The sequence below is a fragment of the Ambystoma mexicanum genome, chromosome 14 (genome assembly GCF_040938575.1).
Source record: "Ambystoma mexicanum isolate Mex_15411 chromosome 14, UKY_AmexF1_1, whole genome shotgun sequence".
Lineage (NCBI taxonomy): Eukaryota > Metazoa > Chordata > Amphibia > Caudata > Ambystomatidae > Ambystoma > Ambystoma mexicanum.
Genome location: NC_090940.1, coordinates 432,443,727 through 432,464,278, shown reverse-complemented (window position 1 = coordinate 432,464,278; position 20,552 = coordinate 432,443,727). Strand labels below are relative to the sequence as shown.

At 45.0% G+C, this 20,552-nt stretch overlaps 1 protein-coding gene across 9 annotated transcripts in view; it reads left to right on the top strand.

Annotated features, from left to right (window-relative positions):
• Window positions 1-20,552, top strand: part of ABCD4 (ATP binding cassette subfamily D member 4) — a 683,911-nt gene that overhangs the window by 578,299 nt on the left and 85,060 nt on the right. For all 9 annotated transcript variants that reach the window (XM_069637624.1, XM_069637622.1, XM_069637620.1 and 6 more), the window contains one exon: window positions 5,989-6,038. In XM_069637624.1, coding sequence (XP_069493725.1) covers window positions 5,989-6,038 — 50 coding nt within the window. The remainder of the gene's footprint in view (window positions 1-5,988; window positions 6,039-20,552) is intronic.

The following is a 20,552-nucleotide window of genomic DNA, read 5'->3' as shown; positions in this document are numbered from 1 at the left end:
GTGGGGGCGTGATACAGTCCTCTGCCTTGTTTCAGTGATTTACATTATGCTGTCTCAGGGGGTGAAGTTCCTCCTGAGCCGGTGGACGATGGGATGGAGGTGGTATCGGGATGATCCCATGGCCATCCTGAGTACAACTCCTCCAGCAAGCAGGGTTTTGTCACTTGAAACAGGAAAGGGTTGGTCCTCTTTTAATTTCAAAGAAGCTACTAAACCTATTCACATTGCTTTTTCTAAAAGACACATTTCAAGTCCTTGGCAGCACCTGCCACACACACAGAAATCGCCAAAATGGCTTCATTTCTCTGACATAGCCAGTGTGGCTGAAAAACCTTCCCATGAGATTGAAGCCATTTTGGCACCGTTGTGGAAGCAGACAATCGTGTGTATCCATGATTACTGGCAAGCTCCAAAATCAAGATCGCGGGTGCAACTCTCTGAGCTTCGGTCCACTTGTTGAATGAGAGGACCTACCCTATTTGACTGTACTGAAGGTTTCACTGCATTTTACTGTAGCCGTTCTGTGGTGAGCCAACACCGCCAGACCACAAGTTTTTACTATAATTTACCCTGCACCCCTCATACTCCCTGTTTTTGTCACCCTCAGACCCCCATGCTAGCACTACACCTGGCGCTTTAAAATGTGGTTTAACGTTCCAAGGTTAAACAAGAGGGGTGGGATGGGGTATTCCAAATTAGGAAATTGTTAAGACATGCCCAATGAGCAAGCTATCAAGCACCAGCCAAATCTGCTATCAAAAGTCAAACCAACACTTAGATGCTCGCAATTTTGAAAAGAACCTCTGCCCCCACTCTCTCCCCAGAGGATATGACAGCAGGGTTTAAAAACTTGTAAAGGGGAAGGCATAGTGAAAGTGCTAGTGACGGGTAGGAGGTGGTGCCGAGAGCGAAGAGGAATGCGATTGGAGGTAGAACGCAGTAAGTGGGGAAGATTGAAGGCGGAGGGAAGGAAGTGGTGGAGACTTGAAACAAGAGGCGGGAAGCTGATGAGAGGAGAAAAGACGGTGGATACGAGAAAGACACTTTATAAGAAGGTAGGAGAAGAGGGTGGATGGAGGAAAGAAACAAGGTGTAGGAGGAGAAAATTAGGTGGAAAGAAGGAACATTGGTAGGGGGACAAAGAGCTGGTAGAAGAAGGAGAGAAGCACATGAAAGAAGGGATACATCAGGTGGTGGCAGGAGGAAAGAGGCAAGTTGTTGGTGGAGGTCAACTTTAGTAAGTGGAGGAAGGAATAACTTGAATGGGGGTCCACTCAAAGCAGAGAGACACTACAGGGCAATCAATTATTTATTTATTTCATTTGTTGATGGTGCCCAGACCCGGAAGTATCATGGCGCTGGCACAAGGTAGCTGCAGAGCCTCAATCTAAAAGGGCCTGGCCCAAGTTGCGAGGAGGAACTAGCACATGGCATCACATCAAGGGTGGTTGGGCCCAAGAGGTAGTGAGTCAAGGCAGAGAAGAGGGCGAGATTTGGACCAAGGGAAGGGGAAGGGGATGCCTACCTTGTGGAAACCGGAAACAAGAGGGCCAGCCTGGCTCTCCCAGCCTCTGGAAGCCAAACTCAAGATATTGTTGCAGCTGATAATCATCAGGGTACAGCAACATCTATGGGCCTGGCCAGAAGGACTGGAGCTGTTTGCATCTTAATCCAAGAGAAATTTAACTAAGCATGCCTACATTCTCAATGTGTAACAAAAATGAGTGCCAGAGCCCAAATGTTTTCTAGAAGGCTTGTGCCATGTTGGGACAGCAGCTCATCGCACGCTGCAGTCACCACTTACTGCTGCTTCACACAGTGTGAACATATTTAGGGTTTTGACTGCAACTCACTAATTCATGGGGTGGTGGGGATACCACCCACAACAATTTGTCAATTTACAAATACTAATTAACATAATATTGTAAGATATGTTTTGTCTACTACATCAAGTGGACACCATGTCCACTAGTTATATAGTCCTGTCCCACATCATGGGGTGGGACTGTGTAACTAGGGGGCATTAGATCAAGATGTTCACTTGATGTAGAAATCAAAATATATAGTACAGAAATGAAGGTTTGTGCCGGGATGTTAGGTTGATGGCATTGCTGATGTCGACTTCCTTAATGCATTGAATAACACCGGATGTGCCCAAGATCGCAGATGTGAGTGAAGTTGCATTGGTGTGTGGAATTAGATACCTCTTGTGGTATAACCTCATAAAAGTATACAGGTTGTGATTGCTATTGGCATTTACAGAATTGTAGGTTGCAAAATAGTGTATTTCAAAATAGAGCAACAGAATTGAGGTAGATTGTGTATTTGATTTGGGGTTATTTATTGATACACATATTTAGATTTTTGATCAGATGAAGCATGCAGCCATGATGTCACTGGATGCCAGCCAAGGCTGTTCTGGAAGTGGCTTTTGATCATGTACTGACCAGATTGCCCATGCAGGTTCTCCAGTAAGGGAAAGATGAAATGGAAAATACTGTCTAAAATGTTGGAACAGATATTTGATCATAAGTAAGGGGGGCTCTGGGAGTTTCTATCTACCGGCCTATATCCCGGGTTTGAGTCTCAACCAGAGTGCAATGTGACCTAGTAGTTCGGCCTGGACTGCCCCTTTTGGGGTAGGACCAAGCCTGATTTGCATATGGTTTTTCCCCTTCTGTAATGGCGTGGCAGGCTGAAAAACAATGGTCTGGAGGGATGCCCAGAGCTATGCCCATGTTTATGATTTACTCAAAACCTTCCAGCCATCACCTTCTTGTTTTTCAGATATTTGAGCGACAGAAAGCCCACTAGATGAAGCCTTAGAAAGGTTATACCTAGCTTCGACAGCTAGAGAGAAAAACCAAATAATTTTGAAATGTTCTACCTATCTTTTCTTTCACCTTATCATGGTTGAAAGCCGGTTGGAAAATAACGTACATGATTTGCACCGATTTACAGAAAATGCCCAAAGAGCCTCAGCTCAGCAGAGTTAATACTACAGTAACAAGCTAATGATCAGTGTGAATGCAAGATAAAACAACTACATGAGCCTCTGGGTGACAAGCAATTGTCACCACAGAAACAACACAATGTAACAGAGGCAATGCAAAATGAACTGAGTGTGTGCAGAGAAGCCAAACAATGCTTAACAGGTGACATTCTAAATACTAATGCCATTCATAGCCAGTATCTACAGGAACATGATAAGTTAAAGGCAAAAATAACTATTCCAGCGATTTATTTTGATGGCTTATTAGATAACATTTGGAATATAGTAAGACAATTGAAGGAGAGGAAAGAGACACATGCAAAATGTGTTGTAGAGGAGGTTGATTCACAGACTGAATTTGATCAGCTATATAATGATATAAAAACCATTAAGAAATAAAGGACTCGGCACAAGAAAAAGATGCGGCAATGCAAGAGATGGAAGAGCTCACCTTACAATTGACTCAGACACAAGCCCAGGGTAATCAAGGTAAGGTGAATGCACAAGAATTAATGCAAAGAATAGAGAGAAGTCCAAAATCTAATTCAAAATTGCACCACACCTACACTCGAGACGTCCACCCAAAAGACATGTAACCTGACCCTTGCTCTCACCTTTCACTTAATGCAACCTACAAGTCATCTCAAATGAACTCCGGAATTCCAATATATCATTGCACACTTCATGCACAGTAACAGTGTCCTTGGGGGAATTTTGGGCTATGTGAGGACCAGAGAAATTCCCATTCTTGGAATTTCTGGACTCTGGAACTTGGCAGTGTGACAATGCCCCCTGTCTGACTTTGGGGTTAGTGGTAGAGATGCCATGGTGGCCCAGGACCTCTGCTCTGTTAAATAATGCAGGGCCTGGTGGTGTGTGGGGAGTCACATTGCAACTATATGTGAGGAGGGCCATTTAACATAGCCCGGCAGAAGTATAGCTTGATAATCAAACCTGTAATACAGGAATCATCTATGATCATGAATACAACACCAGATCTTGTCAATCAAACAAAGGCATCTAAAGAAATCTGTGTCTATCTGAAACGACTAGGGTAATATAAATACAAACGGAAAATACATAATGGACGTCTTGCGAAAGCTCCAGTTGGAGTTTAACACATGAAAACATTTGATTTCCTGAATTCAGACAATCCAAATTGAAGACATTTGATCCCTCTAGTATGGACAGATCAAAACGCTAATTCAAATGGATAAAAACATGGATTGGATAAAATAAAGAAACAAGGTACTTGATTCCCTGATTTCTGAATGCTCAGATCAATACTTAAACGGATAAACACTTGGATTTGATAAAACATAAGAGTAAATTGTATGCAAATGGAAGATGCTGTATAAATATACACAGAAGATAATACTATAAAAATGATTCTACCTGTTGGAATTAAATGGTTTCTTGGGCAGGACTCCAATTCTGAACATTATATGCTCCACCCTGAGGAGGGATGCTAATGAGTATTTGTTCAAGCATTAAAGAAACTAAATTGTTGTAAGACACCACCAGAATTTAAAATATTTCACAAAGGAATACTCATAGAGACGTATACACAAGAAAACATTTTCTATATGTTAAACATTTACTGAGCAATTGAACCCGGCCCATAAGCAATAGTTAATCTAGTGCATTTAGATGAAACAGGTGCAGCTTTTCCATAGAAAACTGACGTTTCAAAAATAGTAGAGGAACCTCCTGTACTGCACATCACTATTTATCAATACACATTTCACAACATAACACTGCTGTAACTTGTACTTTTCCGTTCTGTCAGGAGCCCAGTTGTTTCCTATCTGATGGGAGTCTGTTATTTTCCCTCTGGCAGAGGTCCCCTGTGTCACCATTGGTACATGCTCCTTTTTTGCTAACTGCTGTATCTTACCTGTCTGATGGCTGCCCTTTTTGTCTCTGGCTACCCATATTGGTTTTGACTCATGGCCGGAGAGCTAGCCACTGGCATGAGAAAAAAGAACTGTTGGTATAGAGCTTGTATGTGGGTTTGGCACTTTTTCTGGCATTTTATTAAGAGTGCGTATACGTGGCAGTTGTATGACCACTGGCAAATTGTGTTATCTAAAGTAATTCTTGTCACCTTAAGGTGGTTAAAAAACAGGCATGTCTGCCTCTTAAAGCATCTCTCTGAAAGGTAATGCATTTAATTGCATCTATCAAGAGCTCCTGGTGTAATAGCATTTTAGCCAAGTGTGCCTTCAGTCACTTGATTTCTAAGTAATTCAGCATCACAGTACACTATCCTGAATTAGGGTACTTAACCTTGCTAATATGTTTTCTTTTGTATAGAAATGGTAATGAATAGTAGTAACATTTTCTCAATGTTATTGAAGTATTTAGTTGAAACTTTAGAAGAATAAGTTATGTTACATTTATATGACAAGGAACATGTCTGCCTTTAGAAAAGCCAAACCTGTTGGCTTTGCCAATATTTGTATCCCATCTGGTGGTTGCCTCATCTTTTCCTTAGGACAGGGGAATCCTGTTTTGCATGTGTGTTTGCTTTCAGCCACTCTTTTTGTTGTTTGCTGCCAAATGCCCCCTATGGTTTGTTCTCTCCCGATTTTCCCTTCATATTCTCTCACTCTCTCATGTACCTATTGCTCCGCAGCCCCTCACCTGGGTAGGTCTATTGCCTCTTGCTCTCACAGATGTCTTTGTCATTCCTCTTGTCCATCTGTCACTGTCGTCCTCTTTGCGATAAGTGTCCCTGTTGCCCTCCTGTTTTCTCACTTGCATCCTTTTTCTCAGATGTCCCTTTGGCTCCTCTCTCCCCCAGATGTCTCTTTTGTGTTCAATCCCAAGTGCCCCTTGGTAGGTCTTTGTTTCCAAGTGTCCCCTGTGAGCCTGTACTCCCCCGGGAGTCTTGTGAGGCCTTCTCTCTCCCATGTGTTTTTTTGCATTATTTGTCTCACAACTATGCTCTTGGTCCTCTTGTGGACATTGTTCATGTGTCTTATATATTTTAGGGTCAGCAGACGATGAGAGGATCCTGAGGTTCCTTGAGATAACTGGACTGGTGAGTTTGAGAACTGTATACTTCCATCTTAAAGTCTGTCTTGTTTACAGTTGTAAATAACAATGTGTATTTATTTATTTTGACATGATCTTGACCAAAAATTATTTTCATTAGAATCGTGCACTGTGGTAGAGAGTTATACAGTGTTTATATCAAAAATTGTATATATCGAATCCCACATATATCTAAATTTATATCTTGTAAACCTTTATATTGAATATATTTTGGGTGGGGTAAAGGATTAATTTATTTTGGGAAACGGTTGGATGGGTTTTAGGGGTCAGAAACAGGGGTTTGAAGGGGGTAAACCCCCCCACCAAAAAAGAAATGCATTCAATATTAAGATTTTCACGATATATGTTTTGATATATGGGCATTGGGTATTCAATATCTCGGTATAAAGACATGAAACCTGGTAGAGATTGATGCTACAAAGGATTACATCAGACCATTGAATGCCATGATGTTTAGATGTGGAGATGTTACAGTACAAGGCGGCATGGACATTAAGTTCAAGATTCCATGTTTTAGAGAATGTGAGGTTTGGGGAGCTAAGTAACTGTGTAGTTTAGGGGACTGCCGCAGCAAACCGTTATTTGTTAAGCAGGAGGTACAGCTTTAGCTTCCCTGTCTTGAAGTCATTGGGCCTCATTATGAGGTCATCGGTAACCCGCCGCTGCCGCCTATCTTGTAACACCGTTTCCGGCACCTAGCTTCCCAGTACCACCGGTACATTACAAGTCCCGGCAGACCGGGAAGCTAGGTGCCGGAAAATGTTAGTCCCCATTCCCGTGTAGGCCAATAGGACTCCATGGGAATGGGTTCAGGGAAGCACGGCACGTCACTAACAGTGCCGGTGCTTCTGTGATGAGTCTGCCTACTGGGGCCGCTGCACCCTCCAGCGTCAGACCGGTCGGGCGCATTAGCCCGGCAGGCAGACTCAGAGTGTGGCGGTAAGCTTACCGGCACCCTTGTTTCCAGACTGCCACACTTATAATGAGGCCCATTGTGTGTGGTGCAAGTTGTGATCTCTTAGGTGAGTGCTCTCCAATGCTAAGGCACATGAGGGTGATGGACCCGAATCAAGAGGTGGCGCAGGGGGTTTGAGGACAGAGAGCCAGTGGAGGTTTTGAGATCAGGATGGGCATGCATGGGCTAAACAAGAAAAGGGGAGGGTGCTCAAAGCCATGGGCCAAACACAGACATCACAAACTTGTAGGTGATTCTATGGTAGGCCATGAACCGTCCAACTTGGTTTTAGTAGGAGATGTTGCTGTAGATTGCAGAAGCACTTAGAAACCTGGTCGAGGAGTTGGAAAGAATATTTTAGGTTTAGGTGTAGGCTCAAATTCACTGTGTACAAGAGCATTCATAAGGGCTTTTCACTGCCTGGAGGATGGAGCAGAAGTAGATCTTAAAAATCTTGAGTAGTTGTATTGGGTGACAATAATTGTGATTTCGTTGAAGATAGTTTTTGATTGCTTTTGAAGTGAATTATGAGGTTGCAGCTGCAGGTTATAACAAGATGAGATCTGATAAAAAGGAGACCCATAAATTGATATTTCTGGCGGCTTGTGGTTGAGGGAAAATAAATAAAGTCATTCGCTTTATTGAGCAAGCAACGGCAAGTTAGAGGGGGAAAATGGAAGGAGAAAAATGTGCGTCTACAAAGAGAATACTGATAACCAAAGTTTGATATTCGGTAGTCCATGTAGATAGAATAAGGGCTCCAAGACGAGTGGGACAAACGCCTAGCAATATGGGACTTCCTCAGGAAGGAAAGGGGAGTGATAGGGACGTTATTGGTATAGCTGAAGATTTGTGATGCAATCCATGTTCTTGAGATGCCTTGGGGCTTGCAATGTGCTGAACGGTCAAGTAAAATCAGAATGGATTGGCGGAGATAGTGGCAGATAGTGGGAAGAAGAGCTCAAGTTGGAGATGTGGAAGAGAGGGGTGTCCGTGGATTGGTTAGACAGGTTTTATAGGCGGTTGTCCTTGAGAAACTATTGAAAGCTAGTCTTTTGTGAGGTTTTGGGAACAAGGGGGAGGACAACATTGTGGCTGCAGTAAGGCACTGATAAGTTATGGGTGTTTCCCCAGAAGTAACCTCACTCTCCAAGTGGTTTAATGGCAAGCATTCAAAGCAAGATCTTTGGAAGTAGAAAGAGGGTTATAAGGAACATTAAACACTTTCAGAACTCAGAAAATAAGGGAAGGTCCACACAGAATATCTATACACATGCATTTATATGGTCCGTTTCTCAAATGGAAACTAGAAAACTACCCTTTACGAAACGCGCATGTCCAGTTTCCAGGCAGCATCAGTGCGTTGTGCTGGAGAGAGTACCCGTATTGAAGTGAAGGCTGTGAAGGCTGTGTTTGCTTACCCGGCATTGCGAGCATCTATTGGGCTCCTGCCGGCATCATTGTTCTGCCGCCCTTCCTGGAGGAGGCGGGGCCTTACCTGTCACGTGTCCTGATCACGTGATTTCGAGGGGCCTTCATTACACAGAGGCTGCCGCCCGCTCTGTGCGTTGTGCTGGAGAGAGTACCCGTATTGAAGTGAAGGCTGTGAAGGCTGTGTTTGCTTACCCGTCATTGCGAGTATTTATTGGGCTCCTGCTCATTACACAGAGGATACCACCCTTGCGGCGTTAAGCCCGGCCGCGGAGTAAAGGGCGACGCATTCTTCGGCGGCAAGAACTGTTTTGCTGCTGTTTGGCGCTGGGTCCTGGTCCTGTCTTGGCACTTACTGGATCTGCTGTCAAGCTTAGATCTCGGCCTCTGATCACTACCAACTGCAGTTTGTGCGCAGAGTGGTGCGGCACCACAAATAGCTTGACCGCACAATCGGGATCAGGGGGCCAGGTAGGGCCACAAACAAGACGAAAGACCATACAACAACGGCGGATGCAGAATCCATGGACAGCTTTAAAAGCAGACTCTGGCCTAGAGACATCCAAGGTAAGCTCAAAATCAAGAAAAAGTGTATCTAAGCAATTAGTGGATCCTTGTCTACAATTCGAACCCATTGAGCACATTGTTCTATCAGTAGACTGTACAACCCCCTTGACAATCACTAAAGATTTGGAATATTTACCTAAAGCGTCTGTACATTTATCTACTGTAGAAGCTGGGGCAGAAGTTGGGGGCAGAGATGAAACTATGTCAACTAGCTTTTTTGCCCCGTCTGATGAAATGGAAACTTTAAATAGTCTTCCGACACAAGTATTGGCTGATTTACACATCGCCGATAACTCTTTTGTTGCTCCTGTAGTTTCTGATGTTGCACAAAAATATTTAAATAATTTTGGAGATCCTAGTAGATCCAATAGTGCACCAGATAATGTCGGTGAAGTTGAAGTGACAACTACCTCTGAAGCTACGGAGGTTGTGGCCGTTCCCTTTGTCACTCCACTACAAAAACCACTATTAACTCTGCTCAACCTACCTTTACTCGACCGGAGTGCTCTAGGAATAGTTTCACCACTTCCAATTCAATCCGAAATAGTAGATGTTTTTTTTACTGCCCACGAATTAACGGATGCAGAATTAATGGAAGCTTCCCAAGATGAGGATATAAACGAAATAACAAAATGCACAGTAGCACCAGAAACGATTACTCATTCGGTTGATAATGATGACACAATCTTGGCTGGCTCCTCGTCAGTGATTAGCATTACTAAAAAAAACCTTCTACATTTAAACACGAAAGATCGGTTTCAAATACCTACACGAGTGGTCAATGCAAAAACAACTACACAAATATCACCACAAAGCACTTCTAGGCACTCACGGTTTCGATTTGATGAAGCTGATGTAACGCAACGATCAAGCCGTTTCTCATTAGGACGAGAAAATCAAAGTTCTCAAGCGGATTCATCTTGCAAAGTCCATAACCTTGAAGTAGAAACATCAAAAATATCTCGAGAGAAACACAATGTCGCTCAGATGGGGAAATGCTATATTACTGGCCCACTCTTACAAGAAAATTGCTATTTACATGATGAAGTTGAGCGAGATACGAGTACATGCACAACCAAATTAAGAACTCACGTGAACTTCAAAGAGCTCACCAAGAAAGAGTGGATCACGTTCCTGTGACGACCGATTTTGGGAACTTGTCAACAACAAATAATTCCAATTCAGAATCAACAAACAATCTACATACATGTTCAGCAGATAAGGCTGGTACTGAGTCGAAACCAAGTCTTTCCTCGGCAGCAGCTATGCAGATATATAACAATGTATTAGCGGCCTCGTCTGCAGCTCTTCTACCATTTTTGAAGATGTATGAGTCTCTTCATGAAGCCCACAAAGATCAGACCTTACTCATAATATCATTAAAGGAAAAGATGGATAGTTTTGACTCGGCCACAAATTTTCTGCAAGCTAAGTTGACTCAGGAAGCTGAACGTACACTGCGTTGGCAAGAGCGGCTAAGCGATCTTGCCGCACGCCATCATTGTCAGAATGACTCTTTATCTGATGGCTTGCTTGACGCCGTGAAATGGATGCGCCACTCTTCCACATTGATGAACTCTCAAATCGAGTCACATAAAAAAGGATTAACCATTGCAGGAAAACGTGATGCAGTATCGAAAATAACATCAAAAATCTCAACTGAAGGTGTGAATAAATTATATGAGCAGTCTCTAAATGGAACAGACGTGGAAATGACGTCTATGACGATTCCTCAAACTATATTGTGCCCTGATGCGAACTTGCCAGCAAATAATATAAATCTTGATATTTGCTGTACTGTTCCCGCTCCAGCACAAAAAATGAGCCAACAAATGGAAGATAAAATTAAAAGTGCAGTCTCCCTGATGCCCTCGATGTCTTTTGGAATTTTCCAAGGATCAGCCAAGTCAATCGAGACTACAACAAAAAGGTCGACTGCACACTAAATCGGCAAAACCAGCGCAAATCAGCGCAAGGAAAAAGGAGGTCCGTCACTAACAAGGAGGCACAGTCTCGGAAATCACAAAATTTTATTCGAAATGTACCCGCAGATGCTAGGTTGGGCTTGTTCAATCGCTCCGAGCCATCTAAATCAAGTGTTCCTAATACAATACATGCTCAAGTGAATCCTAATAAGGACCTTGTGCGAGTTGTAGCTCCCTCTAGCAAGCGTCAAAGAGTGGACTCAGGACCGGAAAGTATTAGAAGTCACTCTTCAGGATCCTCGATCAACATTTGTGATCTGTCTACATACTCGGATGACACATTAAGTGATCGACCAACTTTAAATCCATGTATGGCTCCTGAAACTCCACGTGTTCCACCACCACAAATTCTGACATCTGAGTTGCAAAAAGATAGGAGTTCTGAATACAGATCAACGGTGACTGAGAAAAGTTTGAAAAACATACCATCACAAACAAGAACTCAAAACAATAAACAAGTTCATTACCTCTCTCGTGCTTCCACATCCTTGAAATCAGACAACAAAACCTCAAACTATAAATTGAGACTGCAAAATCTCCATCAAGAGGATGATGATTTGAATTTAAACCGCAATAATGTGATGAAATTATTTTCTTGCATTCCATCACTTCGAACAATCACATCTGACGATATAAAAATTGTGGAGTACGTAACTGAGCGGTGTTGTGACCAAGTGCTCTTGCACATTTCCTCAGCTTCTGTTCGTAATACTATCCTGAATGCCTCTGACGAACTGTTGATGTTTGGATTTTATATATCGGTTGAACCAATTAGTTCTGGTTCAGAGACTTCTATGACCAGTTTGAAGAGTACCTCTCATAAAAATTCAGAACAAAGATGTGCTAATCTACGTCGAGCAATGCAAATTCCAAGGTCCCAAAGATCATGCACAAAGAAGACCATCGAATACAAAACACAAAACAACAAAAATGCTTGGCATTAGCCACCAGCAATTGAAAATGAAAGTATTCGGGAATTTCTGTCCTGGAATACGAGAGGATTTACTCACTTGTTCAACCGATTTGATGTCGAGATAAAAAAGGTTTTTGCCATCTGCCTGCAAGAGACATGGTTAAGCGATCCACCAGCTAGAGACGGTTTTGTGATTCTCTTAAACCCCGCTATTAAAAACACAAAGGGGCGTCCTTCCTCTGGACTGTTGATGATGATTAGGATAAACACATGGTGGCGGCTTATCAACTCATTTAATCCTAATCCATTTGTGCAAGGAGCCTTACTTCAAACAAATAACAAAAATATGAACATAAGGAAGCACCTGCTTATCCTAAATGGATATTGGAACCCGAAAAAAATCAGCACAAAATCGTTTCTGGATTCAATAAAACATCTTATTGACAAAGCAATATTGAATTATAAGAACGTTTCAATAATCTGCGCTGGAGACTTAAATTGTACGTGGTTCAAATACGACCAAGTTAATCAGGTGTTTAAACTATCACCAAAAAATGAAGTAAGTAGTCGAGCGCACTGTTGGAGCCACGTATTAGGAAATCGCAACTGTAAAATGGTAAACGGTCATGTGCCAGGTGATCAACCGCCAAAGCAAACGTGGTCGGATCTTAATGCACAATCGATCATTGACTTTTTTTGGGTTTCCCAAAATCTATTTGAAAAGGATTTGTCACTGTTAATATCTCCTATGTCAAATAGTGACCATAACTTGTTGCGGTTGGCCTGTCCAGTGGAATGGACAAATGAAACAAGAATTCATGATATACCACTTTCTGTGAATGCTGGCGGAAATCGCCTTAGGATAAATGGTTCCAAAATACAAAAACTAAATCAGAAGCTTCTCTATGACAAATCAATGTCGGTTGATTATGTTCCCTTACTTTCGGATTTCGTCATTGAAAGAGCCTCTAATTTGGTTATGGGACAAACACATAAACATCTGTCATCAACATTATTGACGCTAGCAAAATAAATCCATGCGACGTGATGTGAGGAAATTGAAAAAATCACGTATTGCAATAGAATCCATCAAAATTGCAATTAAAAAAAGCGTTGACAATTGTATCGGAATTATTGTTCCTACGATTATCAGAAACAATGACGATTCCGGTCTCGTGGCGCGAAGCAATAATAGTTCCCATTTATAAAAAGGGAAATCGGGCAGATCCAACTAACTATCGCCCGATTGCCCGGTCAGATACTATTGGAAAAATATTTGCTTCATTTTTACGCCAGAAGCTGGTACAATGGTCTGTAATGGAACAAATTCCGGACATACGGCAAACAGGTTTTACCAAAGGAGTTGGTGTCGAGGTTAATCTCCTATTAATGACTATTCTGAAAGTTTAAGAACTAAATCACGATTGTATGTAGCTTTCATTGATCTATGGGGTGCTTTTGATAGCATCAATCGATCAGAATTGTGGCAAAAATTGGAAAATTGGAAATGTCCCAGTAACTTAATTGAACCTATAAGAGCGTTATATTCAAATACCGTCATCAGCATAAGGTTGAATAACCAAGGCATTTTATCTAATCAGATATCTACAAATATGGGCGTGAAACAAGGCTGCCCATTGGCTGCCGAGTTATTCAAACTGTTTATTGCTGATATTCCAGCACATCGTAAAAATGTAAGATGTTTTCCGCCTATCTTAAATAATACAGAAATCGGATGCATCATTTACGCTGATGACGTGGTTCTCTTAGATAAGACCCCGATAGGTTTACAAAGGCAAATAACAAATCTACATGACTATCTAAATAAAAATGATTTGGTATTAAACACTGAAAAAACCAAGATAATCATCATTGGTAGGACAAATACCAAAAAAAAAAAATCAATTTAGATGGAAAATTGATGATAAACATCTGGATGTGGTAGACTCAATAAGATATCTGGGAATCTCATTTAACAATTCATTGTGTGAACAGCATTGGAAAAGTGACATGACAAATCGAATGATTCAGTTCAGTATTCAAGCTCAGTTGCTGTATAAAACATACGGAAAATTTACCTTAACTCCCGTACTGACATTTTATACCCAAAAAGTAGTTCCAACTATAACTTTTGGGTCTGAAGCGGGATGGAACATTGACATCACCTTTTGGAATAAATTAGAAGCCATTTTTTGGCTGCGAGTTCTGAAGCTACCGGCGTACATCTCAACGAAGCAGCTAAGATATTAACTTTCTTTGAATTCTCTTCATGCATGTGTCATGTGGAAATCTTTGATGGCTCTGCGGAAAATGATTTCGACGCCAATTCCACCAGCTTATCAAGTTTTCTCCTCCAGACCAGGCACAGGAAAATCAATTCTCCTGGAAGAGTGGAAACTATGTATGGAACAGATCCAAATACAAGCCGATCTAACAGTAGAAGCATTGGTAACGAGACCACAAGCCGTGAAAAAAAAATTTGAACTCTCATGTTGGATTCAAAATAATGACGAACGTCTAAGGATGCCAACGACTTTAGACTCCGGGTTGGGAACACATAAGTTAGGAGTACCATGTCGCTACCTAACAAATTGTCCTTCCCGACATCATCGTGAGCAATTTCTACGTATTCGTCTAAATTCAATAAAAACCAAGGCGATGATGTGGCTTCGTCATTCAAAAGAAGTAAATGACAATAAGTGTCGCTTCTGCCTGAAAGAAATTGAATCTTTGGAACACTTACTTACAAAATGTACTCAGATCATACAAAAACGAACTCTGCACTTGGGAAGCTTCGGTCCAGTGAACTTTGAATCTCGGGACTGGTGGTCATATGCAATGGCTGGCAGTTCAGTGAAATTAAGCTGCGCTGTGGTAGACTTTATGGACTCTTTAGAGCTGGAGGCTTTTATATGATCATTGATCGAAAACTTGTTGTCTTCCTTGTTTTCTTCCTTGTTTTCTCTTAGACAAGATGCTGAAGTGTCATTGAAAATACTAAATTGTATGTTTAGTGCGGAAACTAACAAAACTTTTTATGTTGTAACAAAAGCCTGATGCCACAGTGTGAGCACTGAGGCAATCAAGTCTGAAGTTTCAAATAAAAAAAAAAAAAAAAATGTTATATAGATAGCTGTGCAATGAAAACTACAAAATTAGATAGGTAGAAGTCTTTCCATAAAACGTTAACAAACAGGGTCATATATGCACCTGGAGGGTAAAATTGTCTTACCTCCACTAAAGCGGATGGCCCCTTCACTCTCCTCCCATTATTTCCTATGGGACCCTGAACCTGCACTGGAACTCTCTAAATGGACTCTGGAGTACTTGTATGTCCCTGGACATTGTTCCTGCATCCACAAGAGGTTCTGTGAGCGCTCAATCAAGTTTTAGCATTTTAGTACTTACTTTTGATTTTTAATTCAGGGAAGCCCCCAGCCATCTGTTCCCCTGTCCTGGCAGCGACTGGAGCTGCAGGAGTTTAGCTCCAGAATAACTAATTATTTAACCAATGCCGCATCAGAGTTTCCTCAGCATGAATACGGAGAAAGAAAGCTGATCACGGAAAGCAGCTTGAATTCAAGAGCTGGAATCACAGAGGGGCTGACATTAAACCAGCCCTTCAGGCTTCTGCTCGGCGCAGCACTTCTTACCATAGGCATACCAGGAAGAAGGGAATTGACATTTCGAAGCAGCCGAACATGCTAAGCAAAAGGGGACTACAAGCAGACTATATCGTATGGCAGGGGCAGATCTACGGACCAGTATCCGGTAGAGCTTGGGAGCCGTGGAGCAAAGTAGAAGGGACAGCCAAGGACAGCTGGGCCCACAGCGAGCTTGCACTGCGGCGGACGGCAACACAAAATATCTATCAGACCGAGCCCAGTACACCCCACGAACCAGCAAAGCTGAGGAAGGCTGGTCCCGGCCGCGGCACGGACAGTAGTAGCCAGGATCAACAAGGAGTGACGTTTCCCAGCCCCTCCGGCCTCATTACTACAGCATCCGGAGCAAAGAATTGAAAGAAGGTGAATGCAGACAGTGGTCCCAACGCTCTCCCTTGCAAATTGCCAGAGACGTGAACAGCGGTAAGGGCCAACAACAGCGCTTACCCTCCAGCCCAAGTGCGGGCTGGCTACATCCTAAACTGATTGAACAGATTGGGAGGACAAAGGGACACGGCGGGCATAACGCAAATGTCCCCCGGCACAAGGGCCAACACAAAGTGTGACCTAAAAATACTAGTCTTTCTGGACACATCAAAAGGAGCAACAAACAGCGTTAAGCTACTGCAGAGGGGAATAAACGTGTTTTGAAATAAACACGTGCATGCGGACAAACGCAATTTTCATTCAGCCCAAGCACGTTTGGAAGCAGGACGACGGGGAGCTGAAAACAGCATTGGGCACAGGTCGTGGCACAGCTCAGACGGGGATCCGAATAGGAAGAACATTGTGAGCAGCGCATTTTTTAGAACAAAACACAGAGGAGGAAAGCAGCCCTGACCCAAAGCACAAGTGGCAAGAAAAAGATCACCAAGGGCTGGCGCTGCCCCAGCCCCTCCGGTCTCAGCACAGCGTCTGGAGCAACAAACCACAGACGTGTGAAGGGAGACAGCGGCCGGCAACGCTTTCACTTCACTAGCATCACAGAAGCAGCAGTCTGCACAAACACAGAAGGTAAACTTGGCTCAAAAAGACACACGCCTTATTGAACAGAGTCTTAGCGCCGACACCCTCAGTGGGGTGGCACGGTGGCAGCCCATGCTGCTCCCAATAACCCCCCCGCCCCCCAGCTCTCATTCCACATTCCGACTCTCACTCCTGCCCAGCTACCCTCCTCCCAAAGCAACCCAACCCCCATCCACCCAAAGGATAGGCAGAGACCAGTAGGATGAGTGGGAGAAAAATTGCCACAGCAAACTTTATTACACATAAAGTCAGGAGTTAGCTTACAGGTGTTCCGTTCACGCTCAGGATTTTCTGCTCTGAGAGCAAGCAACTTTCCCCCCCTCGGGTCCTTGGGGGACCCGACGCGGGCGCCCAGTCCCTTCCTCAGCAGTCCCTCTCTACCCTTTGGCCATTTCTTTATTTTGCAATTTTTCTTTTCATTTTCTTTCCCCAACGCTATTTAAGTGCAATTTTTTATTTTGTGCTTTACTTTCTTTCCATTCTCCATTTCCGCTTAGGCTCCTTCTAAAGGATGCGTCCCGGTCTCCTTTTCCCCTTCTTGCTCCCTTTCCCTGGATTCCCTCTTCCCGTTTCCCCGGGTTGGCTTATTAATCATAGTTCTTTCTCTCCCCAAACAGGTCTTCCTCCAGCCCATCCTGCCAGGGAGCCCCTCTCCCCCTTTCAGCCAAGACCCCGATCAGCCCTAGCTCTCCCCGCCGCCTTCGTTGTCCCATCCCCTCCGGCCCCCATCGCGCCCTCCTGTTCTAGAGAGCCCCATCCATCAAGCGCATACCTATCCCCCAGAGCCCCAGCGTCCTTCTTATCCCCCTCCTCTTCCCCTGCCTTTCGCTAAGGGGGGGTCCACCCCAACTAACCCCTCTGCTCCTCCTGGGCCCTAACCCGCGCACTCCAAGGCCCCCCCCCAGGTTTCTTTTTTGATCTCCTTAAGCTGCCAATCCCAAAGGGCCCCCTTCTCTTGAGCCCCCTATCATCCCCCAATCTCCCAGGGGCCCCCCTTCCCCTCAGTTACCAACGTACTTGCCGGAGCCCCGTTTACAGTGCAAACTTTTCACTTCACCCCCCCTTGCTGACTTCATTGTTGCTTTGCAATTTTCAGTTTCCAACGATGCACTTCCCATTTCCCCCACCCACTTTTGGAGTTGGAAAGGTCTTCCAGGCCCCCTAACCCTCCCCATTAACGTGGGCCTCCCCTGAGTCTAATACTCCTGGGCGCTGTTCTTAATAAACTGATGGCTGTGCAGTTCCCCTTGTGGTATCCGCCAGTACTTTCTAACGGGAACACCAGGTAACATCCGCTGGGCTTGTCTGCAAGAGACCGGTCGCTGCGACCGGTGTCACCGCCACGACTCATCGCGGGCCACCGGCCGCAGTGAGTTCCCCCTCATGCACCTGGTCGCCTTAGTACCCTAGTCCCCAGTTATCCTACCAACCTGCTCCTTATACCCCCCATTCATTCCATCCGTAACAGACGTGCAGGCCCTCCGGCTATAACCGGTGGCGTGATGATGCCGAATGAGGTCTTCCCTTGACCGTTCCGTATCCTTACCGGAGGCGCCCCCCCAGCCATGGTTAGGGAGGGAGCGTTTCGGACCCTTTAAAGGCCTTCCATCGTCGACAAAGCCCCAATCAGATCCGACTCTTACCCCCTCCCCGAATGGCCTCCGCCAGCAGCTCATCTGCAGCCCATCCCTTCCAGGGCATCTTTTAAGTTGTACACCATCACCCTTACCCCCACTTCTGATAAGTGGACCTTGTCTTCCCCAAACAACCCAGAGTTTTCAAGCTGATCAAGGCGTGCTTGACCCATCCAAAGCCCCTGCTGATCAGGAATTTTCCTAGTTTTGTATTCAATTTTCGCCTGGATTCCTCGATGCCTCCCTGGGAATGTGCCCCCCCCAAGTCTGCCTAGGTATGATCTCTGACCATGCCAATGTCGTGCCCCGGAAACTGTTTCCAATTTGGGTGAGTCCGGCCCTCATCCCCGCCAGCAGCCCCCTTCTCCCCCTGTCCACCAGGTCATTTCCCCCCAAGTGTATCACTATTATGTCCGGGCGTCCGTGGCGCCATCTGCAATCATCCAGCACCCCCCACAAATCATCCCATCTCATCCCTCCTTTGTATACCCAGCATATTTGGGTCCGCACGAAACCCATATGCATATCTCGGTATTCCTTCTCCACGCCCCTTGCTGCCCGGGCCACGAATGAGTGGCCGATGACCCACACCGACTTGCGATCTGTGGAGAGATAATGTTGCGGGTTGGTGAATTGTCGCGTCCCCATGCCGCCCCTGGCTTCCTTGGCCTCCCAACCCTTCCCCTTTCCCCCCACGGTGCGTCCCCACCTATAAACCTTCCGGCCTTATGTAGAGTTTGTACTTGTCGGATTGCCACCTCCCAATCCTCTTTATGCTCCCTTCCCCCAGTCCCTCCTGGAATGCTGTTGTCGCCGCCCCTATTCGAAAAGAGTGAGGCGTGTAGTGCCCGCTGATACCTCTGATGCCGGCGAGAGCCAAAGCCATTACCTTCCTAAATTGAAATTGCGTGAGGGGAGAGCCCTCCTCATGTATGAACAAGTACCCCTGGCCCCCATTCCTGGCCCCCAAGAATGCCCCCATGGTCATGACCGGGCAGTAATCCTCAACCCCCAAACACCCCAGCACCAGGTTCCTTCCAGCGCCCCGCTGGTCAGTTTTGGAACTCCTTATCTTCATCCTCAGTACTCCCTCTGAAATGCTTATGTCACTCCTTCGTAGCGCCTTGAATTCCCGATCGTGCTTGGAGCGGGCGATCAATTCACTGGGGCGTAGGGCTCCAAAGAAGGCCAAGGTGAAGCAAGCTTTGAAAAGAGCGCCCTCATATGGGGAGTAACATATAAAGTTGACTCGAGTGAGCATTTGTTTCAAAAGTTCGAAATGGATAGGTCGTCTATTGTCCCTGCTAGGGGGTTCCCCCCTGTCCCAGCCTCTCAAAGCTGCCCTTACTAAGAAGCCCTTGGTTGGGTCGCTGCCGCCTGCTAGCTGGCTGTGGAAGGCGATGGCGCATAAATACCCTGCGAGCCAAGATTTGGACTTGCGGTTCTCCCTGGCCCATAGTATGAACTGTTGAACCTTGGCTTCCCCGAGATCGTTGTTCCAGTCCCCCGTGACTTCCAGAAAGGTCTTAAAACCCCTGCTATATCTCTCCCTTGATCCTCCCGAAAGTGCCCTGTCAGCTAGTGCCCTCATACCCCTTTCCAGGTCACTAGGCTCCACCACTCGCTGTTGAACGGTACCATGTCCTTGTTCGCCCCTGGATGTGCTTTCCGGAATCGACCCATCTGCGAACGAGAAAGTGCATCCGCAGCAATGTTAAGGACACCTGGAATGTGGCGCGCCCCCAACTCTGTGTTAGTTCTAAGCCCTATTCTCACCATGTGGCGCAGCAGGCTCAGGGTGGCTGGACAATGGGCCACCTGTGTATTTATACCCACCACTACAGCCATGTTGTCCGACTATACCGTTAAGCGCTTGTTTGCTAATTTGCTAGGCCAGAGATGCAAGGCCACTAAAATTGGAAACAATTCAAGTACGTTGATGTTCCTGCACCATCCCTTCCTGCCCCAAGCGCTCGGCCAGTCCGCCCTACACCATTGTGCGCCCAGAATCACCCCAAAACCGTGCCTGCCACTTGCATCGGTGAATATCTGGAGCTCGTTGCATGTTACCCAGGGGGCCCTCCACAAGCGCACCCCATTGAAGTCTGCCAGGAAATTCTTCCACATGCGCAAATCGTCCTTTATACCCACGCCCAAGCGAATCCTATGCCAACCTTTGAAGGCCCGCCCTGCCGCCGCTGTTAAACGCCTTGCAAACACTCGCCCCGCCGGAATCACCCTTCCTGCAAAATTCAACCTTCTGATCAGAGACTGGATATCTTTCAAAGAGACCCTGTGGCAGCTCAGCACTGTGTCTGTGTGCA